This window comes from Pseudophryne corroboree, chromosome 1 (assembly GCF_028390025.1).
Source record: "Pseudophryne corroboree isolate aPseCor3 chromosome 1, aPseCor3.hap2, whole genome shotgun sequence".
Classification (NCBI taxonomy): domain Eukaryota; kingdom Metazoa; phylum Chordata; class Amphibia; order Anura; family Myobatrachidae; genus Pseudophryne; species Pseudophryne corroboree.
In genome coordinates, this window is record NC_086444.1 from 826,245,260 (window position 1) to 826,268,653 (window position 23,394).

A 23,394-nucleotide genomic window follows, 5' to 3' on the forward strand; every position below is an offset into this window, starting at 1 on the left:
CTAGGGCCTGTTTGTGAACTATGGAGGCGAGTAACAAGTTTTCAGAATTTTGTTTTTGTTTGTCTGTTCGTTCCGGCATCACTCCAAAAATACTGGATTAATGTGGATCGTGTTTTCATGAAGTAGAAAAAACTGAGATATGTATGATCTCAATGTGACATCAGGGAGGCTCCTGAAGTCCAAAATGACTGTATGTTATAAATAAATATATATATATATATATATATATATATATATATGTACACACACACACACCATATCACGGCGGCACTCTAGGGATAAATAAACTTCACATGGAGCAGGGCTTTCCAACGTTTCAAAGTTCTTTACTTTTTCATCAAGGGTAAAGAATGTTGGAAAGCACTGCTCCATGTGAAGTGAAGTTTATTTAGCCCTTCAGCGCCGCCGTGATATAGGGCCTTATTCTGAGTTGATCGCAGCAACAAATTTGTTAGCAGTTGGGCAAAACCATGTGCACTGCACGGGGGACAGATATAACATGTGCAGAGAGAGTTAGATTTGGGTGGGGTGTATTCAAACTGAAATCTAAACTGCAGTGTAAAAATAAAGCAGCCAGTATGTACCCTGCACAGAAACGAAATAACCCACCCAAATCTAACTCTCTCTGCACATGTTATATCTGCCTCCCCTGCAGTGCACATGGTTTTGCCCAATTGCTAACAAACTTGCTGCTGCGATCAACTCAGAATTACCCCCATAGTGTGTATGCAGATTACCGAGGAGATTTAAGGAGGGCACCGGGCGCAGCAAGCATCTGTATTGGAGTGCTGGTCAGTCGAACTATGTGTGTGTGTATATATATATATATATATATATATGAAATCACGACAGCACTCAAAGCCTATGTATATAAAGCAAAAAATGGTGGTGCAAGGCAGCAATAAATATAAAACACTCACTTCTCCAGCGATGCAGAAAAAGTAGACAAGCCAGCACTCACGTGTAGATGAAAGAAAAGCAGGATTTATTCCTTAACCAAACGGCATGGTGAAGTACAGCAAAAACAGCAAACACAGCCCGACAGCTGTTTCAACAGACTGGTCTTCCCCTGAGGAAGACCAGTCGGTTGAAACAGCTGTTGGGCTGTGTTTGCTGTATTTGCTGTACTTCACCATGCCGTTTAGTTAAGGAATAAATCCTGCTTTTCTTTCGTCTACACGTGAGTGCTGGCTTGTCTACTTTTTCTGCATCGCTGGAGAAGTGAGTGTTTTATATATATATATATATATATATATATATATATATACACACATACAGTATATATATATATATATATATATATATATATATACACACACACACACACATACATATATTGCACACCCTGAATGCAATGGAGTTATATATGTATGCATATATACACTGTTGAGTCACATTATTATGACCACCTCCTACCTTTGACGTCGGCAGTGTGTAGCCAATGTCACGTGTCATGCGCTGGCTTGGTGGGTATATAAGGTGTGCGATAGGCAGTCTGCACACATATCACTCATTGATGTCATGGGTAAAAGGAGCAATTTATCAGAGTCGCAAAAAGGGAAGATTATCGGCTTTTGGGTCAAGGGTGGCAGTATTTCTGACACAGCGCAGTTTGTGAACTGATCGCGTGCTGCTGTGGTGAAGGTATATCGTGACTGGACAATGGAACCATTTTGAATAACTGATGTGGAAACTGCGGAGCACCATGTACCACTGATGTGAGAGGTGAACGTTGGCTACGAAGGTGCATGAGGGCTGACCGACACGCTATAGTGGAGCAGCTCACAATCAAAATGTGCCTGTGCAAACCTACCAGCACCTTACTGAGTCACTCCCAGCCCGTCTAGCTGCTGTCTGTGCTACACATGACAGTTATTCTGGCTATTAGCTGGTGATGATAATAATATGACTCAATCGTGTATATAGATATACAAGATCTATTTCGCATGAATATCCAACAATATATCAATCACTAATCAGGCAGGTTATCTTGGCCAATAAAGTTTCAGTTTACACATCAATCCAGTAGATGGTGCACCAAGACAAATACTACACGCTATGGTTACACATGGAGTTCTGTTTAAGATAGGATGTTGCACATAGCAACCAATCAATCAGATTTTACTTCTCATTTATCTAGCTCCTTCTAGAAGATAATACCTGGAATCTGATTGGTTGCTATGGGCAACATCCCATCTTAAATAGAACTCCCATCTTAGTAAATTACCCCATGATGTGAGTTGATATATATCATAGAGTCTCTGGTTATGAAACGGATTGGCACTACTGTCTTTGTAAAATTAGTTTAGCTGAACAATAACAGACATCTACATGAGCGAAGCCATAGGCAAACGCTAGTATCTAAATAAACTGTATTGCAGCACTTTTTTTTAAACCGTGCTCACTTTGATGTCACATAGTAAGTGCAAGCTGAAGCACAAACAAGAAAAAAATAAATGTTTTTTTTTTTTTAGATTAAGGATGGAGTCTTGTCTCACCTCAGCAGATATAGGGGGTCATTCCGAGTTGATCGTAGCTGTGCTAAGTTTAGCACAGCTACGATCGTTAACTCAGACATGCGGGGGGACGCCCAGCACAGGGCTAGTCCGCCCCGCATGTCAGTGCCGCCCCCCCCCCCCGCACAAATACAAAAGCATCGCACAGAGGCGATGCCTTTGTATTTGAGTAGTAACTCCCGGCCAGCGCAGCTCCTGCGGCTGGCCGGGAGTTGCTCGTCGCTCCTGCTGGCCGCAGCAGCCGCTGCAGCCCGCCCCTCCAACGGTCCGGCCACGCCTGCATTGGCCGGACCGCTCCCCCTAAACAGCCCCCTCCCGCCTGCTGACCGTCTCTGTCTCAGAGGCGATTGCTAGGTAACGAAAGCTGCCATGCGCCGGCGCACTGCGGCGCCAGCGCATGCGCAGTTCCGAACCGATCACTGCGCTGCGACAAACTGCAGCGAGCGATCGGGTCGGAATGACCCCCATAATTAACTACCATACATGCCTCTATCACTTCTGTTGGAAGGCGATTCCACCTATTTACTAACTTTTCTTGATATTTCCTGTCTAATACTTACATATGCAAAGCGGAGAGAAGATACAGGTTCAATAGGTATTTGACACAGATGGCAAGAGAATAGAAACTGCAAGCTCAAAATTAAAATGGGCAAATGCTTATATCCTTATAATGGGATGCGGTAAGCATCCTGGAAGTCGGGATGCTAGCAGTCATGTGACTGATGCCAGAATCCCGACACCACTTGAAAACCCGACGTCAGAACACCAACCGCCGGCATCCCGAAGGTAAGTATTGGGGTGACAGTTATGGTTAGGGTCTGAAGTGTGTGGGGGTTAGGTATTTGGGGGGGGGGGGGGTTAGCTCTAGCCGTTACCCCTGGTGTCTTAGCCCTAGCTGCCACCTCCCGTATCTTAGCCCTAGTCTCCACCCCAGGCAGGTTAGGGAACAGGGGAGGTGTAAAATAATTACCCTGTCGGCATTCTACTTGTTTTGGTCATGTGACCGCCGACATCCCGAACACTGGTAAATTGTATCACATGCAAGAAAAAAAGGCATTTGGTTTCCCCCAGCACCCTGAATGATAACAGTAACTTGTAATTGTATCACATCCCTAACAATATACCCATCATCTCATACTGTGAGCTGGCCACTCTGCATGAGAATGACATTTTTTTCTATAAAATCACTAGGAGCTGTGATAATGAATAGGCACCACGGCCATTTTTTGATTAGGTGACAGACTCTTGACACTTACCCAAAATGACATTCTAAATTTGCAGAATTAAAAAAAAGCATTTTGCATAGGTAAAATGTAATGTAAATGTTAATAATAATTTGCTGTATTGTGAGTACAGAGCAGTGATGCTGTAACACACAAACCAACATTTATGTGTCAGACCAAGTAAATGGAATATAAATGAGTTGAAGGCACTTAATGAATAAAGGGAGACCTGTATATTGAGGATGGGCATAACTAGTAAAAGAGACTTTTAAGTGATGAATTCTGTCCTCCAGAATGCCATCTATTCAGCTACCGAGTCTCCAGAGAAACAACACGGGGCTGGGTGAAGGGGGAGCTCGTTTTGCCTCTCAGGTCAAAAAGCAGATTGCTGAAACCTTCCTCCATTGACAATGTGAGAGGGAGAAGTAGCTGTAGAGAATATTATGTGACAAGGAAGACTCCAGACACCAAACATTCTAATTATGATTGAGAATGTGTTGTTACTGATATAAGTGCATAAGAATCTCTGAACGACTCACCTACTGTATGTGCTCCTAACTTTGTGTTTTTCTGCTGCTAGTGTTCTGTTATTACTGCCAGCTGTTAGACACTCCATGCTGATGGTTTTCAAGCAAAAAAGTAAATACATGATTTATCTACCTGTGATATATTTATGTGTGTATTCATTCAAATACACTGTATAATGTGGTTTCCAGACCACAGGGTGGAAACATTGTGATCTTTGGAGGGTTATAAGATACAGCAATACAGTAGCTTCCAGTAGCTTCATATTATGAGGTATTTCAGGATCAGCTTCTGGAGTTTCTCAGCTACTATACAAATTCTAAATGATCCATATTGTGCTGTAATACAATTTTTGTTATTGGTGCTAACTAGTTATGCTTACATACAGCATGAAGATTATTGACATGTAAGTTACACAGGCTCCACCAAATATACTGTATATGCAGTGATGTACAAGCATATAAAAAAATACAGGGGATGTAATATGCTCAAAGAAAATAATAATATGTATACAGTACACAGACTGGTGAAGCACTCGCCTGAAGATCAGTCTAATGTGCGCCTAATGTATATAAAAATTTTTTTTTTAAAGCTGTAATAAACAATGCAGAAAGACCATTCTATCTATCTATCTATCTATCTATCTATCTATCTATCTATCTATCTATCTATCTATCTAATAACGTAATGTCTTACATAGAGTACACACTAAAATCTAAGATTCAACATGCAGTCCACATCAATTAGAGGGACGATCCAATGCAGTGCAGTATATCAGGTTGATATACTGCACTGCATTGAACTGTCCCTAATTGATGTGGACTGAGTGTTGAATCTTTAAAGTGTGCAACTGAAGACCTGTGAGTGCCGCTGCCCCCCCTTCCCCCTCCCTGACTGTATTCATGGTTTAAACAGAGGGCACCAAGGCATTGTTATTGCTTTACACGGAGTGCCGGACACTTGGTTTGCTATGTATATATATATATATATACATATATGTATATATATATATATATATATATATATTCACCTTAAACTACAATACAGATTAACTGATATTAACTAATATTATCATAGGCTTAAAAATAGTTAATTCATTTGAGAGATATACTGTATTCCTGACTGCAATAAATTGTCCTTTCATACACTATATGTTTTTGTTGGTGTCGAGTGGATTGTTAATAAAATATTTACATTTACATGATGCTAGTTAGTATAGACGAGGGGCTTACACTGCTCATAAACTCAATTAAAAATGAAATATAGTTTTTTTGGGGTAGGGTATATATTTATCATACTGTTGTAAAGTACATTTTCTCCAACACAAAAACACAATATAGACTGAAATCTTATAGAAACAGATATCTAAAGCAACAGAACATACCATTCTTTACTTGTACTATTCATTTCCACCTACCTGGCTTCTCTTTTCCCCAGCAGGAGAGGACCTTGATCTTACGTGCAGGGAAACAGGCTGCTGAAAGGTTTCAGGCAAATCTCTAGGTGATGATGCCGAGACCTCTAGCAATTCTGTTGATTTAGCAGCAGTTGTTTCTTTCTGTTGGCGCGCTGGGGAACTTTTGCATTCTGTTTTTGATCTACAGTCTAGTCTAAGACGTTGCTGGACAAAAGAACTGCTGCGGCCCCGGTTTTCTTGATGTTCATTTTTCTTATCTAAGCTGGCTAAGTCAAACAAGCCTGTGAGACCAGGTGGAAGTGTGGAGGAAACACATCTAGTTTTAAATAGTTTCTCTCTTGGGTCCCTACTAGGGAATGACATGTTGTGCTCCTGTAGGGAATTCATGCTAGAGGTAGAGGAGATGCTCTGACTGTCCATCAAGCTCCCTGAGAAGTAGGTGCTCTGCGATCTTTCTTTTAACAAGCCAGTTTCCTGGGGGGAAGGCCTCCGACCTGTTTTGCGCTCTATGTAGTCCGCAAGGGCATTTTGCTGCAGCTGCTTAAGCTCTGGTTTTGACAGATTAACAGTTGAACAAGCTTTGCCATCTCTCTCAAACATTCTACGCCTGTCTGCCACCGTTTGTTCCAAGAAGCTCATGTTTTGCACCTTCTTTTGAATCCTTGTAGAGGATGGTTCATTGTCTGATGCACCCACCTCATTCATCTTTTCTGGCTCTGAATATGATCGCTTTTTCTGCTCCGTTGTCAAACGCCTCCTGGCCCCAATTCGAGGTACTTGGTATGATACACCTGATCCCTCTTGACTGTGAAACTCTTGGTTGTTAGTAAAGGTGTCCATGGGAGTAACACTATGCCTTTCTTTTGGAGCGTGAGGGGATACAGGGGGAGTTTTGCCATAGACAACAGCTGAAGTAGGTCTCTTTACATTCTTCTCTTGTGTTTTAAATTGTGTTGGGCTAAATTCCAAATCCTTGCGTCTATAAGATGTTGCTTCTAGGACTTTGGATTGTGCATCTTTGATACTGTTTCTGTAAGCCCTACTAAAACCTAGAGTGTCTTGTGCAGCACTCTGCCATTGGTCTTCTTTATTTGGCATTGTTTGAGAATCAGCTATTATTTTATCACCATCTGCCAAGGCTTGCAAAACAAGTTGCTTGTCATGAATCTGCTGTACTATGCCTACTTGAGAATCCACTGCTGCATTCTGAATGTCCTCTCTTTTTAAATGCTTAATACCAGTAACTTTCTCAGTAGCATGGGAACCTGAATGTTGGTTGCATTCAACATCTTGAATTTGATCATGTGAATTAAACTTGTTCCTTAATTCTTCAATGCTATTTACAGATGCTCTGTTGTTTGTTCCTCTTGTGCACTGTCCTGAATTTTGGCCATATATGCTTCCACTTAAGACTTGGGACTTCTGACATTCCTGCTCTCGTTTCTCAATCTTGCTGATTTTTTCTAAAACTGAAGACCTATGTTTGACATCTTTCCTGCTATGTAGTAGATTATTGCCACTTTGGTTGCTGCCTGAACTTAATCTTCTTCTGGAAAAGTCAACAGAGTTCTTATGTGGAGGTGAGGAAGGCTGATCAGATTGTACGTGATAAGACATCACTGAGCTGTCAATGTCTTCATTGTGTTTTGTAAAGCTTGGGCTGTTCAATTTGATTCTATGGTCAGAAGCTAACGGGGAGTGTCTGTCATCAATTTTATTGTTCAGTGATGAAATGGAATTATATTGGCAGTCCAGATCCTTATGTTTGTTTGTCTCAATGCTGTTACTAGTTCTGTGTGATTCCATGCCTATCGCGACGGAGGATAAAAGTGGCATGATATGGTTTGGGCTCCACTCATTCTGGAAAGTAGGCCTGGACCAACTCCTACTTTTTCCATTATTGATGAACTCCTGTACCTTACTATTAGCTTGTTCATCACTAGAAACCAATCTTTGTGTTTTTATTCTAGATTCATTTTTTGGTTGTAGATGATCATTTTTACTTGAGCAGTGATTTACTTTTGAAATAGTTGTCTCCTTTTCATTGTTTATAGAAGAATCAGGGGTAATTTCAGTACCAGCAGAGAAGTGAAGCTTGTAGTGAGTAAAATGTGTAGGACCATCTTCCTTTTTTTCTTCTACTTTATTGGACTGGTCCACTGGATATGATACAACATAACCGTTGTGAATATTCTGAATATTTTTAGCCTGAAAAGATAAATCTCCTTTACATCCAGTGGGTACAGTGGGACAATATGCTCCCTCTTTGGCCAGTGCTGGATAAAGTCTTCCATTGTTATTTTTAAGAGGTTCAGGAGCATGAGCAAAATGTGGTTCTGGAGATGGGACATGGTAGATTCCCGTAGGAAGCATTGGCTGTCCAGGCTGTGGCACTTGTGAATATATTTGCTTAGGTTTCATTAGTGGGCTACATTCTGGACTTTTTTCTAACACAGTATGCAGTTGTCCTTCACCAAACACTGCTTTCAACTGTTGATTTGTATTACAAGTGGCACTAGTAGGATGCAATCCTGGCCCTTTAGAATGTGTTCGAAGAGACCTTTTTTGGTCCAAACTAGACCAAGAACTTGGTCTGTCATGATGTCTAGTTATTGCATAACTGTCACTCCTAGTAGGTGGCATAGGTGGGCCCTTTTCAGCTATATCACTCTCAGAAAAAACTCTGTTCTGATCAAGCCTTCCAACAGGGTCTCTATTGTTCCTAACATTACCACCAGAAAGTCTACCATGATTTTTGACGGTTGATAGGTTCACCTCATACTCTTCTGAGACACCACGCTGAGCATCATAGACTGTCTTGATATACCTGATATCTGCATGTTTTATTCCTTCTTGCAAGTTACTCCGGGAAAACATGCTTTCCATTGAGTAGGACCTCTCCTTACAGAATGTAGTAGGGTTGTATTCTGGTATACTGGCGTTAGTAGAGAATGAGCTGTAAGCAGAGTCTCTCTTGTTGTGCAGATGAGCAAGTTGATCTATGGAGTTGGTGGACTTGGCAGGTGAAAGGTGACAAGGATTACATGCAGATGACGTATGGTCCAGGCTTTCCATGCTCCCTCTTGAACTGTACTGGTCATGGCTCCGTCTTAAACACCCATGGTCATAGCTGGGGAGATCACTTGCAGATGAACTGAAAGAAAAATGAACACAGGAAAAATCTTACTGTTTGCAAGAAACGCTCAAGTGAGCTTATAAATAAACTTGCAGATGAAATGTTTAGATTATGGGAGGAACGGAAGAGGAACCATATTTGGGGCCATGCTCTGTTCACTGCCAGCTGTCATTCCTGCATATTATAAGTAATTGCTTGTGGCTGCTGTGCTCATTCTATTAATCACTCAGTTCTGTTGGAATAACACAGATAACAGAGTAGATAGAACCTTTTCAGATTTCCTAAACAACCAGTTTATTGACACTTCTCAAACTAATCACAAATACCATAAAACTAGAACAAGGCAGTGAGAACATGAAAGACTTAAACAAAGTAAAGAATAAACCGTATGTGTATGTTTTACTTCTTTTCTTTTTATGGAGTTGAACGTTTTCCCTGGCAGTCTTCCTGGAAACTAGCAGCGCTAGAGACATTTTGTTTGCTACGAGAAATCTAAACAGACAAGACAGAAAGGCAAGAATAAAAAACATTCAGCCTTTTGAGGATATATGTTACAATCCTGCGTGTAGTTAAAAAAACATTTTAGTCATATCCACCACAATCACAGGTGGACTGATAGCATATACACAGGCTGTCCATAATTAAAGTTCACCTATTCGAAGCAGTGAGCTGCAAAAACTACTTATCAGAATATCGCCAAGCTTTCAGTACGTCTTCATGAGTCTCTTCAGAACGACTTCGTTAAACTAGAAGCATGGGTAGCCAAATGGAGAATGCACTTCAATACAGACAAGTGTAAGTTAATGCACTGTGGTAACAAGAACAAAAATAACACCTACATACTAAATGGGGTAATATTAGGGGATTCTGTACTGGAAAAGGACTTAGGTGTTCACATAGATAGCAAACTAAGCAGCAGTACCCAAATATGGATTGCAGCAAAGAAGGCTAATAAGATATTAGCATGAATAAAATGGGGAATTGATGCTAGGGACGAGAGTGTTATACTCCCATTATATAAATCACTAGTGAGGCCACATCTTGAATACTGTGTACAATTTTGGGCACCATACTACAAAAAGGATATCCTGGAGCTAGAAAAGGTTCAGAGGCGGACAACCAAACTAATTAAGGGCACGGAGACGCTGGAATACGTGGAGAGGCTTGCAAGGCTAGGCATGTTTACACTGGAAAAGAGGAGACTAAGAAGGGACATGGTCGATATCTACAAATATATAAGGGGACAATACACAGAGCTTGCATGGGACCTGTTTTTGGTAAGATCAGCACAGAGAACACGTGGACACTCGCTTAGGTTAGAGGAGAGGAGATTTTTTCACAGTAAGGACAATACGTGATTGGAATTCCCTGCCTCAGGAGTTGTAATGGCGGACTCAGTCAACACCTTTAAGAATGGGTTAGATAAATTCCTAATGGATAAGGATATCCAGGGTTATGGTGCGTAGTCACGCACTATAGTACTATACAAAGAGGAACAAAATACAACGGCTGACATCAGCATCAGACAAAATTTAGACCAAAATAATCCTGCATAGAAGACCACAATTAGGTTGAACTCGATGGACAAATTGTCATTTTTCAACCTTAGATACTATGTTAAATCGCCAACATTTTTTGCCATCAATATCTTTCCCTTGGCCTCATAAAAACATACTGAAAATTTAGCAACATTCCAATAAGTAGTTTTTGCTGTAGACTGCTTGCAATAGGTGAACTTTAATTATATACATCCTGTATATTTTATAAATGTATTATTAATCTGGAAATATTGGACACATATGAATGTTAGAATCATGGACAAATTCTTAATCCATCCTGTTGTTCCCTGATGTCTTCATATAAACGTATCTCAACAAAATAAACTTCAACTGTGTGGTATCAGGCTTGATAGTGTGTCATGGTTCTTCTTTTTCATATACACATGGACTTACATATTAGGAAAGTGATATAATAGTAAAGCCCTTACCCCCCCCCCCCCCCAACACATTTCATGTCTGTATTTCTTTTGACTATTCTGTATGGAACTGTTCTATGTAAACCCTGTTTTCCCCCTAGTGCAGCACTGCATAAATCAATAATAATAATAATAATAATAATAATAATAATAATAATACATTCATTTGCTGCTACCTGTGACAAAACACACCTAGGGCCTGATTCTGAGTCACCTGCAAAAGCACACGCAACAGCGCCTATTGGTGGTCATCCATCTGGGAGTTTATGCAAGTGGCCTACAAACTCTTTCCCTTGTGTACATCCATGTGGCCGATTGTGCAAGGAATGAAACACCCTCTTTTATCGCCCATGCACGCTGTAATACCCACTGGTGCATCCTTATATGCCACCATTGGTGGCACCATCAAAAACTGTGGCAAGTGCAGTTTCTCCATCTGACCATGTCCTCCTATGGCTGCGGGGGTGTGCCTAGGAACACAGCCGTTTGCATACATGTGCCCATGACACTCCCATAACACGCCCACTGAACGGTTCATTTTTGCATGCACTACTAGCTACCTCCCAGTCACCGCCCATCACTTTTCCGCCACCACTCTCATCATCTGAATCGACTGCAAATGTGCCATTGTGCATACCCTCTGGGTAATGCATGCGTTGTAGGGGTTTTCACAACTGTTTACACATGCTCAACCGAGGAAGAGGGGGGGGGGAAGGGCTGTAGTGGGTACTGTTTACCCAGGCTGGTGAATGCCGGAGGGGCCGGGCAGGGGCCCATGTCCGCTTATCCCTGCATGATGTGCTGGGAGTGTAGGGGGCTACCCTCCAACCTCCAGATCTGACTGGAAAGAGCCACTGGCGCCCTTCAGTGTGGAGAAGGTGCGCACCTAGCATATTTTTGATCTACTCCAGTATTTAGGAGGGGAGCTGGCCACACTTTCCCAAGTTGGCCACATAAACCTCCAAGTACCAGGCTCGACAGAGCTGTCGGTAGCCCTGTGCACAGTTGTAAATAACCACTCAATTATGTGAATATCGGTAATGCCTGTGACTCTGAATCAGACCTCTCAATTTTGTGTCAAATATTAAGGATACTGTAAAACTGTTTATGTACAATATTTATATACAGTAATGTTTACATTTTCATCTATTTTCTTTTTCGCTATTATTGCATTTTAGTTTACAGTATTTATCATTGGAATATATGACCTTACATGGTGAATTACAACAGGCTAAACAGGCATCATTCGTATTCGGGTAATGTTATTAAAATAATTCTGTGGCACACCACTTCAGTAATCATAGAAAACATATCATAAATTAAAAACTTACAGAAAAGATTATTGAGATGTGAGAAGAATAAATGCTATAGTTAGTAAACTAAAACATGTTTTTTTAGCATTTTAGCTGAAGAATGTGTTTTTTTATTTGTGTTTACTCCATATTTATACAATTGAAACGTGTAGAGAAATCAGTGTTTCTCTGCCGTCTAGTTCTTGCAACACCAAGGCTGGGATCAGTAATGGAAGTTTGATCTGAGTTTGTAAAATGTCCGCTTTTGACTCAAAAGTCAGAAATTTGCAAACTTGGCCAATGTAATAGTATCCGAGTACATGAAAAGTCAGATGCTTTCTACTCTGAACAAGAACGCCTGGTAAAAAGTAGGATCCAGATGTTTTCTCTACGTTAAACATACAACTCGGCCGATGTAATGGATTCCGAGTTTGTAAATCTCACACAAAACAGCTCTACAAAGTCGGACATAAATAGATCTGCTTTTTTGGGGTGAGTAGTTGTATTTGTCACTGTTGAAAACCAATTACAAGAACACAATTACAGCACATTTAAAATCAAACAAAAATACTTTGAGCTCTCAAAATAGTCTGTGTACGTACTGTATATGCCATTTTTTCTAATTTTCTCCTGGAAAATGCGTCTGAGACAGAAAACGATACAATAGGACGCACAAGCAGTTTATGCTGATTAAAATAATATGTGGCATGCCTATATTCTGTTCGTAATTGTGGCTGTATCTGCATATTATGCTACAGTGTTTTCCAGCCAAACACTGTAAAATTATTTGGTATGCTGACAACTGCAAATACAGTATATAGTAATAAAGCAGTATCTATTTATCGTATAAATAACCCTTTAAGAGGTCAAAGAACACTATACGCTGACTACGTAAGAAGTACCGTAAGGGTACGCTACTTGCGTAACGATCGCTCAGTCGTAGGCGAGACGCTCAAGCGTCGCGTTCGCTCACGGCCCAGAGATCACAGACTGGCACACTATTGGCTACAGGCAAACGTAATGATTCGCTATGGCGTAGCGGACGCTCGAGACCACGAGGAGATCGCCAGCGGCGCAGACGCTCACAACGCTATACCTTGATATCTATACCTTTAACAATGAGATACACAGTATACCTTTATGTAGAGACAGTGTGTAAGTGCAACCTGGTGTAACCTGATTAACTACAAAGCTGCTTGAGCGTCACCGACGCCCTGCGAACACTTAACACTATGAGAAAATACACAGATACTTGTTTAGGGTCCAAAGCCTATTAAATGTATTATAACTAATATACTTGTAAAAAAGGAATCACAGTACAAATGATACACTACAATATAACAGAGACTTCCTAACCAAATAACTACAGTATAAATACAATACAATACAATACAATCTAATCAAGGGAAAATACGAGAGAAAGAGTAGAGAGAGAGAGAGATAGAGAGAGATGAGAGAAATGGCTCACAGTAAGACAATATGATCACGGAGAAAAACTTACGCACAAGGGGAAACGATCGCATGCGCCTGGACATCCAGCACCCGATTTTCAGCAATGAGAACCGTTGAAGAGTGAGAGCTGGATGTGGTCGGCCTGCCTATTTATGCCCCACACACAATGCAATCTAATGGTCCCTACAATCTGATCGTCCATTGGACACAGGAATTCGGCTTCGCACTATAACAAGAGGTCATAGGTTGATTCATACAGGTGGGCTGTGACGATTTCAAACAGCTCAGGTGGGTGGGAAACTGGGTTTCCCGCCGCATACCTGAGTAAGAGTAAATAATAGTAATGGACATAAACTCCTTATGTCCATAACTATTCGCACGAGCGATTAATATGCTCCAAACCAACACCGGAATATTGCTATTTAAATACTCTTCCGATGGGTACCAAACACTACTGTATGACTCCTGTTAGACCCTTCCTACAATACAAAGAGGGATCCCTCCGTTCGGGGACATTCTATATTAACCAAACTTTCAGAATCTATCAAAGGGACCATGATCTATAAACTACGTTAATTGTGGAAATATGTAACGATTGGGTCGCACGCTACGACTACATACTCCTTACCGTAAATACGCATACCGATGCGAGCGGGTGCACGCATCAGCGGGTATGCGCTATCACGGGAAAGCGCACGCATGCGCAGCGCGGACCAGCGTGAGGTGCAAATATGGCAGCGTGTATAGGGATATTTTTCTGACTTTGACAGTCCACCCTTTGGCAGTCAATAATAACTGCCACCTTCTAAAACATTTCAAAAGGAGAAAAATATATGTCAGGGGTTAATTCATTTCCATGGTTGGGTAGGGGAGGAGAGAGGAGTAGGTGTGAAGAGGGTATGACCTAGTGAGATAGCAGAAGCATGTGTGTATGAGTCCATGTTTGGGGGGTCATGTATCATCGTGCCGTACGTGTTGTAAATCAAGCTTCGAGGTATTGCGAAGTATACATTTGAATTCCTTCTTATCCCGTGGTACAGGTCTGTGGATGGGCTGTCAAACTTTACCGAGCTCTTTTCGGCTTTTGAACAATATGGGGAGCACATTTTAGTTGATGATACATGAATGGGGGAATATGTGATTGCTGATATCTGTGCCTGTATTCCCTATATTATGTGTGTTATTACCTGAGGGTTGTAGAGATGAAGATAAAGAACACTTATGGAAAATGCAATGATATTCTATGTCAGGTAAATGTACATCTGTCGTCGAAGTTTTGTTCGGTATCAGTTGAAAGTCGTCTTCTTTGCGCTGTTTTGCTCCTTAGGCATGAGCAACAAGCTTTGTCAGTGCCATCAGATTTACAAAAAAATGTTGGGCTAGCGTGAGTTTAAAAATACTAGGGAAACTGGGGATCCATGGCAAAGTTCATCAAGTGTCCATTTCTCAAGTGGTCAAAACTCTTTCTTTGGTCCATCTGTTGTCTGTATAGCGTCTCGTCAACTTCCTCGTCCAAGGGGGTCTTGTTATCTTGGAGAAAAGCAGAAAAACAGGTGAAAGAAACGGACCGTATAATCGCATTTTCATCGCATCCTGGTTTCTATCATTGGGTCATAAATCAAATCCAGGTTAATTACAGTTTCCTCACTCCTCAAACTCATCACTCTTGTACTTTGTTTGCACCTCATTAAAGCCTGCCCGCATCTAAATATCAATCCAATAGATATAACAACACCTAAAATACATAGGAGAAACTTTCCAACATCCATTATGACTCCTTGAGCCCAGTCTCCCAAACCAGAGAACCAATTTCGCGGGTTCAACCATGACACCCAACCAGTCAGCTCATTACCTACAGCAGCAAGAGTGAGATTGTGTTTTCGGCGAAATTCCCACTTTAATTGGAGGATATCATCCATCTTTTGGTCTATGACCTCTACCGGATCCTCGGTGCTATTCGTGATGTACGTGCAACACTTCACGCCGTATTGTGTTGCCAGTGTGACACAATATCTGCCTGTCACTGCTGTGAGGTAATTAAGAACCATTCTATGCTGTACCAGTTCTGTTTTATAAGCTTGGAGTTCTCTTCCAGTGTATCTAAACGTGTCATCATACATTTCAGTGATATTATCTAACAAATTTGCAAGCGCAGAGATGTATCTATAATTCATCACTCCTCGAGCGGTGCGAGTGAAATCTAACGCCACCAGAACCTGAATCCCGGTGGATTCATGGATCAGATCAGAGGCCGGATGCTCTAACCTTTCTGACAGTTGTCTTTTAACTCGGTGCTCGTAATGAGTGTGAGTATAAGGAGCTTGGGCACCACGGTGTATGTCTTTCATTTTATCATGAGTTACAGTCATCACTTCAGGCAATACTTTTCCAATATAACACAATCCTTCAGAGTTTGGGGCAAGCCACTTGTACGCCTTTCTCCCGCATATGAAATAAGCATCATCGGGGAGAACATATGGGACGGAGTAGGACATTACCATATTACATACCTTCCAGGTGAAATCTCCTGACCCTAATTCTTCCATCTGTTTAATACACGTATCGGGTTGTACGATATGTGCACAGTATCCTGGTGATACTTCTCTAACTCTAGTAATCCTATTTCCTAAGGTGTATCTATACCGGAAAGATTTTCCTCTACTGGCTATGTGGCGTACAAGCTCTGTATCTGTAGGCATTCTATCTGCTCTATGCGAGAAGGTCATGGTCAGGTTGCTCCATGACACTTCCCAATTTCCCGGCTGTCGGGGATTGGAGATGTTAAAACATAAGAGGGACCTATCCACATGGTATTGGTGGAGCTTCAAGCTAGGAGGGCTGGAGATGTTAAATCTCCTGTCCACCGGTCTCCCACCATTTAACTCAAGTACCTCCCCTATCGTTAAAGGAAATGGTACTAGCCCTGATTTGCTATGACCCTGAGGTACTTGAGAGCATACCCAACAATCTGTTTTGTTTAACACATTACCCACTAAGGAGTGATAGTCACTCAATGGATGCCGGTCCATATGGATATTAAAACTGGATTGGCATTTCTTTATGCACCCATCCTCAACCAAATTGTCACAGAGCCTACAGATACAGTTTTCTTCAGCTAACAATCCATCACAATTTCTTCTATCGGATCGTTTTCTGATACTCGCCTTTGCTTGTTGGTTAGGTTGATCTTGGAAAACTACGCCTTCATCATCATAATCGGAACCCATTCCAGAACCTCTCTCGACCTCCATGGTACTCTCGCCGGAACAGACTGCTCTGGTCAACATCATGGTCAACAGGAAAATCCGGATCACAGTCTCTTGGGGCAAGTCCATCTTTGAGGAGGAAATGGAGAAGTATGAGAAAGGGGAAAAAGAAATTTCAAGGGAGAGGGGATGGGAAGTGGAGAAAAACAATAAAAGGGATTTGGGGAATCGACAACTGCTTTCGGTCTTCAAGGCTCAGGTGCCGCCTCAGTCCTCCTGGAACAGACACTCCAGTGATACAACCTCTACCGTCTGTTCCTTATCACGGGACTTCTCTGGATCAGCAACCTTCTTGCAGTGGGATGAATGGACCCAAGTCTCTCTCTCAGCAACCTTCAATGCTGTGGTGCTAGTCAATAAGACCTGGTATGGTCCTTCCCATCTATCAATAAGACAACCTTAGTTTGGCATAATTGCAACTTGTCTTTGGAAACCTTGTGTCCGGTGTCTGAAAGATGAAACAGGAGCTGTTTCGTATCCTTCAGGGATGCTTCCAATGAATCAGAACACAGTAGTAAATCATCCACATACTGTATCAATACTGATCCACTCTCTGGTTGGAAAGACTGTAAACAATCATGCAAAGCCTGAGAAAATATACTTGGACTATCTATGAAACCTTGGGGTAGTCGAGTCCACGTGTATTGGACTCCTCTGTATGTGAATGCAAACAAATATTGGCTGTCAGGGTGCAGAGGTACCGAAAAGAAAGCGGAGCAGAGGTCAATAACAGTGAAAAATTTGGCAGTGGGAGGGATTTGCATTAGGATGACAGCTGGATTTGGCACTACGGGGAACTGACTCTCAACTATTTTGTTAATCCCCCTTAGATCCTGCACTAGCCTGTAACCCCTCCCCCCACTCTTTTTAACAGGGAAGATGGGACTATTGGCAGTGCTAGACGTTCTTACCAGAATGCCCTGTTGTAGCAAGCGCTCTATTACTGGAAAAACTCCTAACTCCACCTCTGGCTTCAGAGGATACTGTGGGATTTTTGGAGCTATCCTACCATTTTTTACTTGTACAACTACTGGAGCTACGTTTGCCATTAATCCAGTGTCCTGTCCGTCTTTTGTCCAAAGTGACTCTGGTATCTGGGAAGTCATCTCTTCTACTTGGGATGGATTCCTATTTGTCATAATGGGATGTGACATTAATTTTGATGGGGAGTCTAACATGTCTCGTACTTCCTGAGCGTGATTCTCAGGTATGTCCAAGAATACACCTTCAGAAGTACAATAAATGACGCACCCCATTTTACATAGTAAGTCTCTTCCCAGGAGATTGGTTGGTGCCGATGCAGCCAGCAAAAAGGAATGCTTGGTATGCAAAGGCCCTATTGTAATCTCGGCTGGTTTGCTAACAGGGTAGTGCTGGACTACTCCTGTTACTCCCATGGCTGGAATTGTCCTACCAGTGGTTCTCATGCCCACTGTCGAATTTATCACTGACTTGGCCGCCCCTGTGTCTACAAGAAAGTTTAAAGTTTTACCAGCTACATTGATTGCAATCTCTGGTTCACTTCCAAGACTGGCAATCAATTTAACTGGCTGCAGATTACAGGTATGGCCACACCCCTATTGGGTATGCTGACCTCCCTGAATCCCGCTGGCAGCAACTACTTGTGAGGGAGTTAGCTGGGAACTACCAGAGGCATGCCAATCTCTGTTCGGGGGGTATCTTTTTGTTTCCCCTGTATGTGGCTCAAAACTCCGCCTCTGTGGACCCTGCTCCCAATGTCTTGTGTTGTGTCGTTGTCTAGGGGGTTGAAAAGATCTTTGTACACTCTTTATTCTACAGTCTCGTGCATAGTGTCCCTGTCTGTTACAGGAATAACAAGTTATTTCAGTGGACTTACTTACAGGATTCGATGGTACATACGCAGGCTGCTTTGTGGTCAGCGCCTGTATACTTACTGACATTAACTTATCACTTTGCGATTCTCGGTGCCTGGTGATGTTTCTGTCGTGATCAATAGCAGCCTCTCTCAAAGTGGACACTGACAGACCTCGCCAACATGGTTGCGTGGTCTGTACCCTAGCCTTTAATGTTTCCTTTAAACCATCCATCAGTACAGATACTGCTACTTCTTGATGGTTTGGGTTGGTCCTAATGTCTTCTATACCAGTGTATTTTGCCATTTCTAATAGTGCCCGGTGAAAATATTCTGCTGCCGTTTCGGACTCTTTTTGTCTAATGGAGAATATTTTGTTCCATTTAACAACGGCTGGGAAATACTCCTTTAGCTGTAAATTTATCCTTTTTACGTTATCTTTGTTGTACACATCTGAAAGCGGTACATCTTTATCTAGTCCACAATCAGCCAAGAATTGAACTGAGTCGACATTTGAAGGTAAACAAGCTCTTAGCAGTATCTGCCAATCTTTGTTGTTGGGCTCTACAGTGTTCCCTAGATCCCTGATGTATTTTTGGCTAGCAACTAAGTCTTTCCTGGGGTCAGGAAATTCGGACACTATGGTTCTTAATTCCATTCGGGAAAATGGAGTGTACATGGCAATGTTCCTTATGGGAGTGGCTCCTGATACATCTGTTTTCCCATTGGGAACTGCTATTACTCTAACAGGGTTAACTCTAACAACCTCATTCTGTGTAGATTCTACAGCTTGTGGTGAAATTGTTTCGGTATAATGCATGGTGCCGTACTTACCCGTTGACACGACCTCACCTATCCCTCCGCTAGGGGCCTTCACTAATCTCGTGAGTGGTGCAGTTCCTACTGTGGTTTCTGATATGGTGGCCGCTAGAGAGAGCGCTGAAATTGTTGCCGAATCGTCTTCTTGATCACACTCCTGAGGAAAGTTCAGAACAGGGTACAACTTGCACGGGTCAATAATTGCATGGGTTACTTGGTTAACATCATTAACATTTACAGGGTTGCTAAGAGTTTGTGTTTTACACCCCAGTGCGTTTTTCTCCGCAATCAACTTCTCTCCTGCAATGTATGGTGGAGGCGGGGCTGTGGCTATCAGTTTCCTGACTGCCCCAGATCCCGCCGCCAGAGCCAAACCTCTCTGTATCTCACCTTCCTGTTGCCATAACTGTAAATAATCATGATGCTGGATTCGTCTCTTTGTTGATTTTATGAGACATATCCTCCTCCTTAAATTTTGTAACACTTCTGGACTGAAGCTACCTATTCTTGGGAATTTCTCCCTGTCTCGTACAGTCATTCTCTCCCATTCATCACATAAAACCTCTGTGTGACTTCCATATTTCTCACACATGATGTACCTTGCCGACCCGACTGGTCGGTTCTCTGAATCAACCCGAACCGAGGTTGATCGCCCCCTACCTGAACAACTGGCCCCCATAATCTGCAGGTGTTGCTTACTACTCCTTTGATCTTTATATCACGGTCTTCAGCGAACCCTTACAGCAAACCAGATTATTCAAAATAGGCCGGCGGTGGCGGTTTACCGAGTACCCCACTCACTCGCCCACCTCGACCAATACGACCTGATCACACCGATATGGTGCTGGCGTACTCGATACAGGGCCCTACCAGAAACCTTCTGTTTACTGGAACATGTGAGGGTTACCCGCAGGACACTTACTCTTTCCTTTAAAGGTGTGGTTGTTAGATAGTTCCTGAGTGACCAGCGAACTTCCCTTCAAAAATAAAAAATTACACAAATCACGTCAGAATGTACAACTAGCGTTTATGACTTTTGTACGCAAAATGATACTAGTCAGGTTTACTAATGCACACAATGACGTGCGGTACAATCGTTCAGTACATAAGCACTACCTGTTATGTACTGAGAGATCAATGGAATCGAAAATTTCGGCTGCGAATTCCTTCAGCCAGAGCTTGTATGGCCTATATGGGTTCTGCACCAACCCCCGGGGTTGTGCCTCTTACCTTTATAGCGGACTTCTTTGTCTCCTTATGACCTCCTGGTCTTGTCTGTACGACCTCCTGGTCTGACCTCTTGGTCTTGTACTGGTCCGCTATACTCTAATGCTCAAATATTATGTTTAACCAAGGATGCCTCCCTAGCCACCGTATATGTCACTTACACGTATGTCCCTTACGAGTACCCGATTTCTTTTTGGTTCAACCTCTTATGTGATAAAAACACACTCACTCAACACATGTACACTTTTGCTTCTATTTCTATTTCTGCGCAGAAATTTTCTTTAGCCCAGCTGTGTTACCAATTAGGAGCAGGATCTGTTAAACTAAATTTCAGATTTTCCAAAAATAGACTTGCGTTATTTATCGCCTTTTGCGCTATTTACCGCTTAGCGCTAACCATCGTCTTTGCGTTAAAATTCAACTTTTCGTGATTTGAGCTATGTGGGCGTAACCGGACGCTCCGTTGCGTAATGTACGCTGCGTGCGTCGGCCTTTGGATTGCGTACGCTAGTCTTTGTTAGAGACACGTGTACGCAATGCAAAGATCCACCGTAACACAATATACTTTTATCAATGTAGACGATCCCTGATCATCTACCGCGTACCCCACTGGCTTTGCCTTATCTCCCAGGCAAACCTGTGTTGGTCTATACTTTAACTATTACCTCTATTCTTAAACTATGAAATAACAGCAAGTCTCTTTTAGCACTTTTCTATCAACTATAAAATTGGCAAACAGGATAGTGATATACGAAAATGAAAAAGAAATGCAGATATATGTATGCGTGCGTGTGTACGCAAGACAGAAGACAAATAAACAGTTTTAAAAGACACAAGCGTTTTTTTGTCCTTACCTCCGGTTCCCGGATTCCTTCAGCACTCTTTATCTAAGCGAAGCAGACGCTTATCCCGTCAGCACTGCGAGACAACCTCCCACCCTTTGCTGGGGGATAATGTCTGCTGATCTACCTAGTGCAGATATGTGAAGGACAGGACGAGCCGCCAATTGATAAAGCAGTATCTATTTATCGTATAAATAACCCTTTAAGAGGTCAAAGAACACTATACGCTGACTACGTAAGAAGTACCGTAAGGGTACGCTACTTGCGTAACGATCGCTCAGTCGTAGGCGAGACGCTCAAGCGTCGCGTTCGCTCACGGCCCAGAGATCACAGACTGGCACACTATTGGCTACAGGCAAACGTAATGATTCGCTATGGCGTAGCGGACGCTCGAGACCACGAGGAGATCGCCAGCGGCGCAGACGCTCACAACGCTATACCTTGATATCTATACCTTTAACAATGAGATACACAGTATACCTTTATGTAGAGACAGTGTGTAAGTGCAACCTGGTGTAACCTGATTAACTACAAAGCTGCTTGAGCGTCACCGACGCCCTGCGAACACTTAACACTATGAGAAAATACACAGATACTTGTTTAGGGTCCAAAGCCTATTAAATGTATTATAACTAATATACTTGTAAAAAAGGAATCACAGTACAAATGATACACTACAATATAACAGAGACTTCCTAACCAAATAACTACACTATAAATACAATACAATACAATACAATCTAATCAAGGGAAAATACGAGAGAAAGAGTAGAGAGAGAGAGAGATAGAGAGAGATGAGAGAAATGGCTCACAGTAAGACAATATGATCACGGAGAAAAACTTACGCACAAGGGGAAACGATCGCATGCGCCTGGACATCCAGCACCCGATTTTCAGCAATGAGAACCGTTGAAGAGTGAGAGCTGGATGTGGTCGGCCTGCCTATTTATGCCCCACACACAATGCAATCTAATGGTCCCTACAATCTGATCGTCCATTGGACACAGGAATTCGGCTTCGCACTATAACAAGAGGTCATAGGTTGATTCATACAGGTGGGCTGTGACGATTTCAAACAGCTCAGGTGGGTGGGAAACTGGGTTTCCCGCCGCATACCTGAGTAAGAGTAAATAATAGTAATGGACATAAACTCCTTATGTCCATAACTATTCGCACGAGCGATTAATATGCTCCAAACCAACACCGGAATATTGCTATTTAAATACTCTTCCGATGGGTACCAAACACTACTGTATGACTCCTGTTAGACCCTTCCTACAATACAAAGAGGGATCCCTCCGTTCGGGGACATTCTATATTAACCAAACTTTCAGAATCTATCAAAGGGACCATGATCTATAAACTACGTTAATTGTGGAAATATGTAACGATTGGGTCGCACGCTACGACTACATACTCCTTACCGTAAATACGCATACCGATGCGAGCGGGTGCACGCATCAGCGGGTATGCGCTATCACGGGAAAGCGCACGCATGCGCAGCGCGGACCAGCGTGAGGTGCAAATATGGCAGCGTGTATAGGGATATTTTTCTGACTTTGACAATAGCCATGCCACATATCATTTTAATTAGCAGGATCTGCTTGTGCATTCTGGAATGCTGGGGTTTAGATAGGGTGAGTGTTGCTTCAATCATGAGACTTTTGGGTGACAATGGGTTATTTTCTATCACACTGTGCAACAGTTACACTAAAAAATGCTTTCCAGTTGGTCTGAAAAATTCAGACGCTTCCTGGTTTAAAAATCCCGTGACAAGCCAGGTCAGATATTCATTGGGAGTGTAAAAGACGCACGCCATTATACTGATCATTATAATGTCCGAGTTTGTCCAATTTTTTCTCGGATGCAA

At 42.2% G+C, this 23,394-nt stretch overlaps 1 protein-coding gene across 4 annotated transcripts in view; it reads right to left on the reverse strand.

The window, feature by feature from the left end:
• Window positions 1-23,394, reverse strand: part of SHROOM3 (shroom family member 3) — a 502,164-nt gene that overhangs the window by 76,068 nt on the left and 402,702 nt on the right. For 3 of the 4 annotated variants that reach the window (XM_063919658.1, XM_063919659.1, XM_063919668.1), the window contains one exon: window positions 5,682-8,835. In XM_063919658.1, the coding sequence (XP_063775728.1) occupies window positions 5,682-8,835 (3,154 nt within the window). Of the gene's footprint in view, window positions 1-5,681; window positions 8,836-9,220; window positions 9,304-23,394 lie in introns of those variants that run through there. The other variant, XM_063919664.1, reaches the window with a different exon arrangement.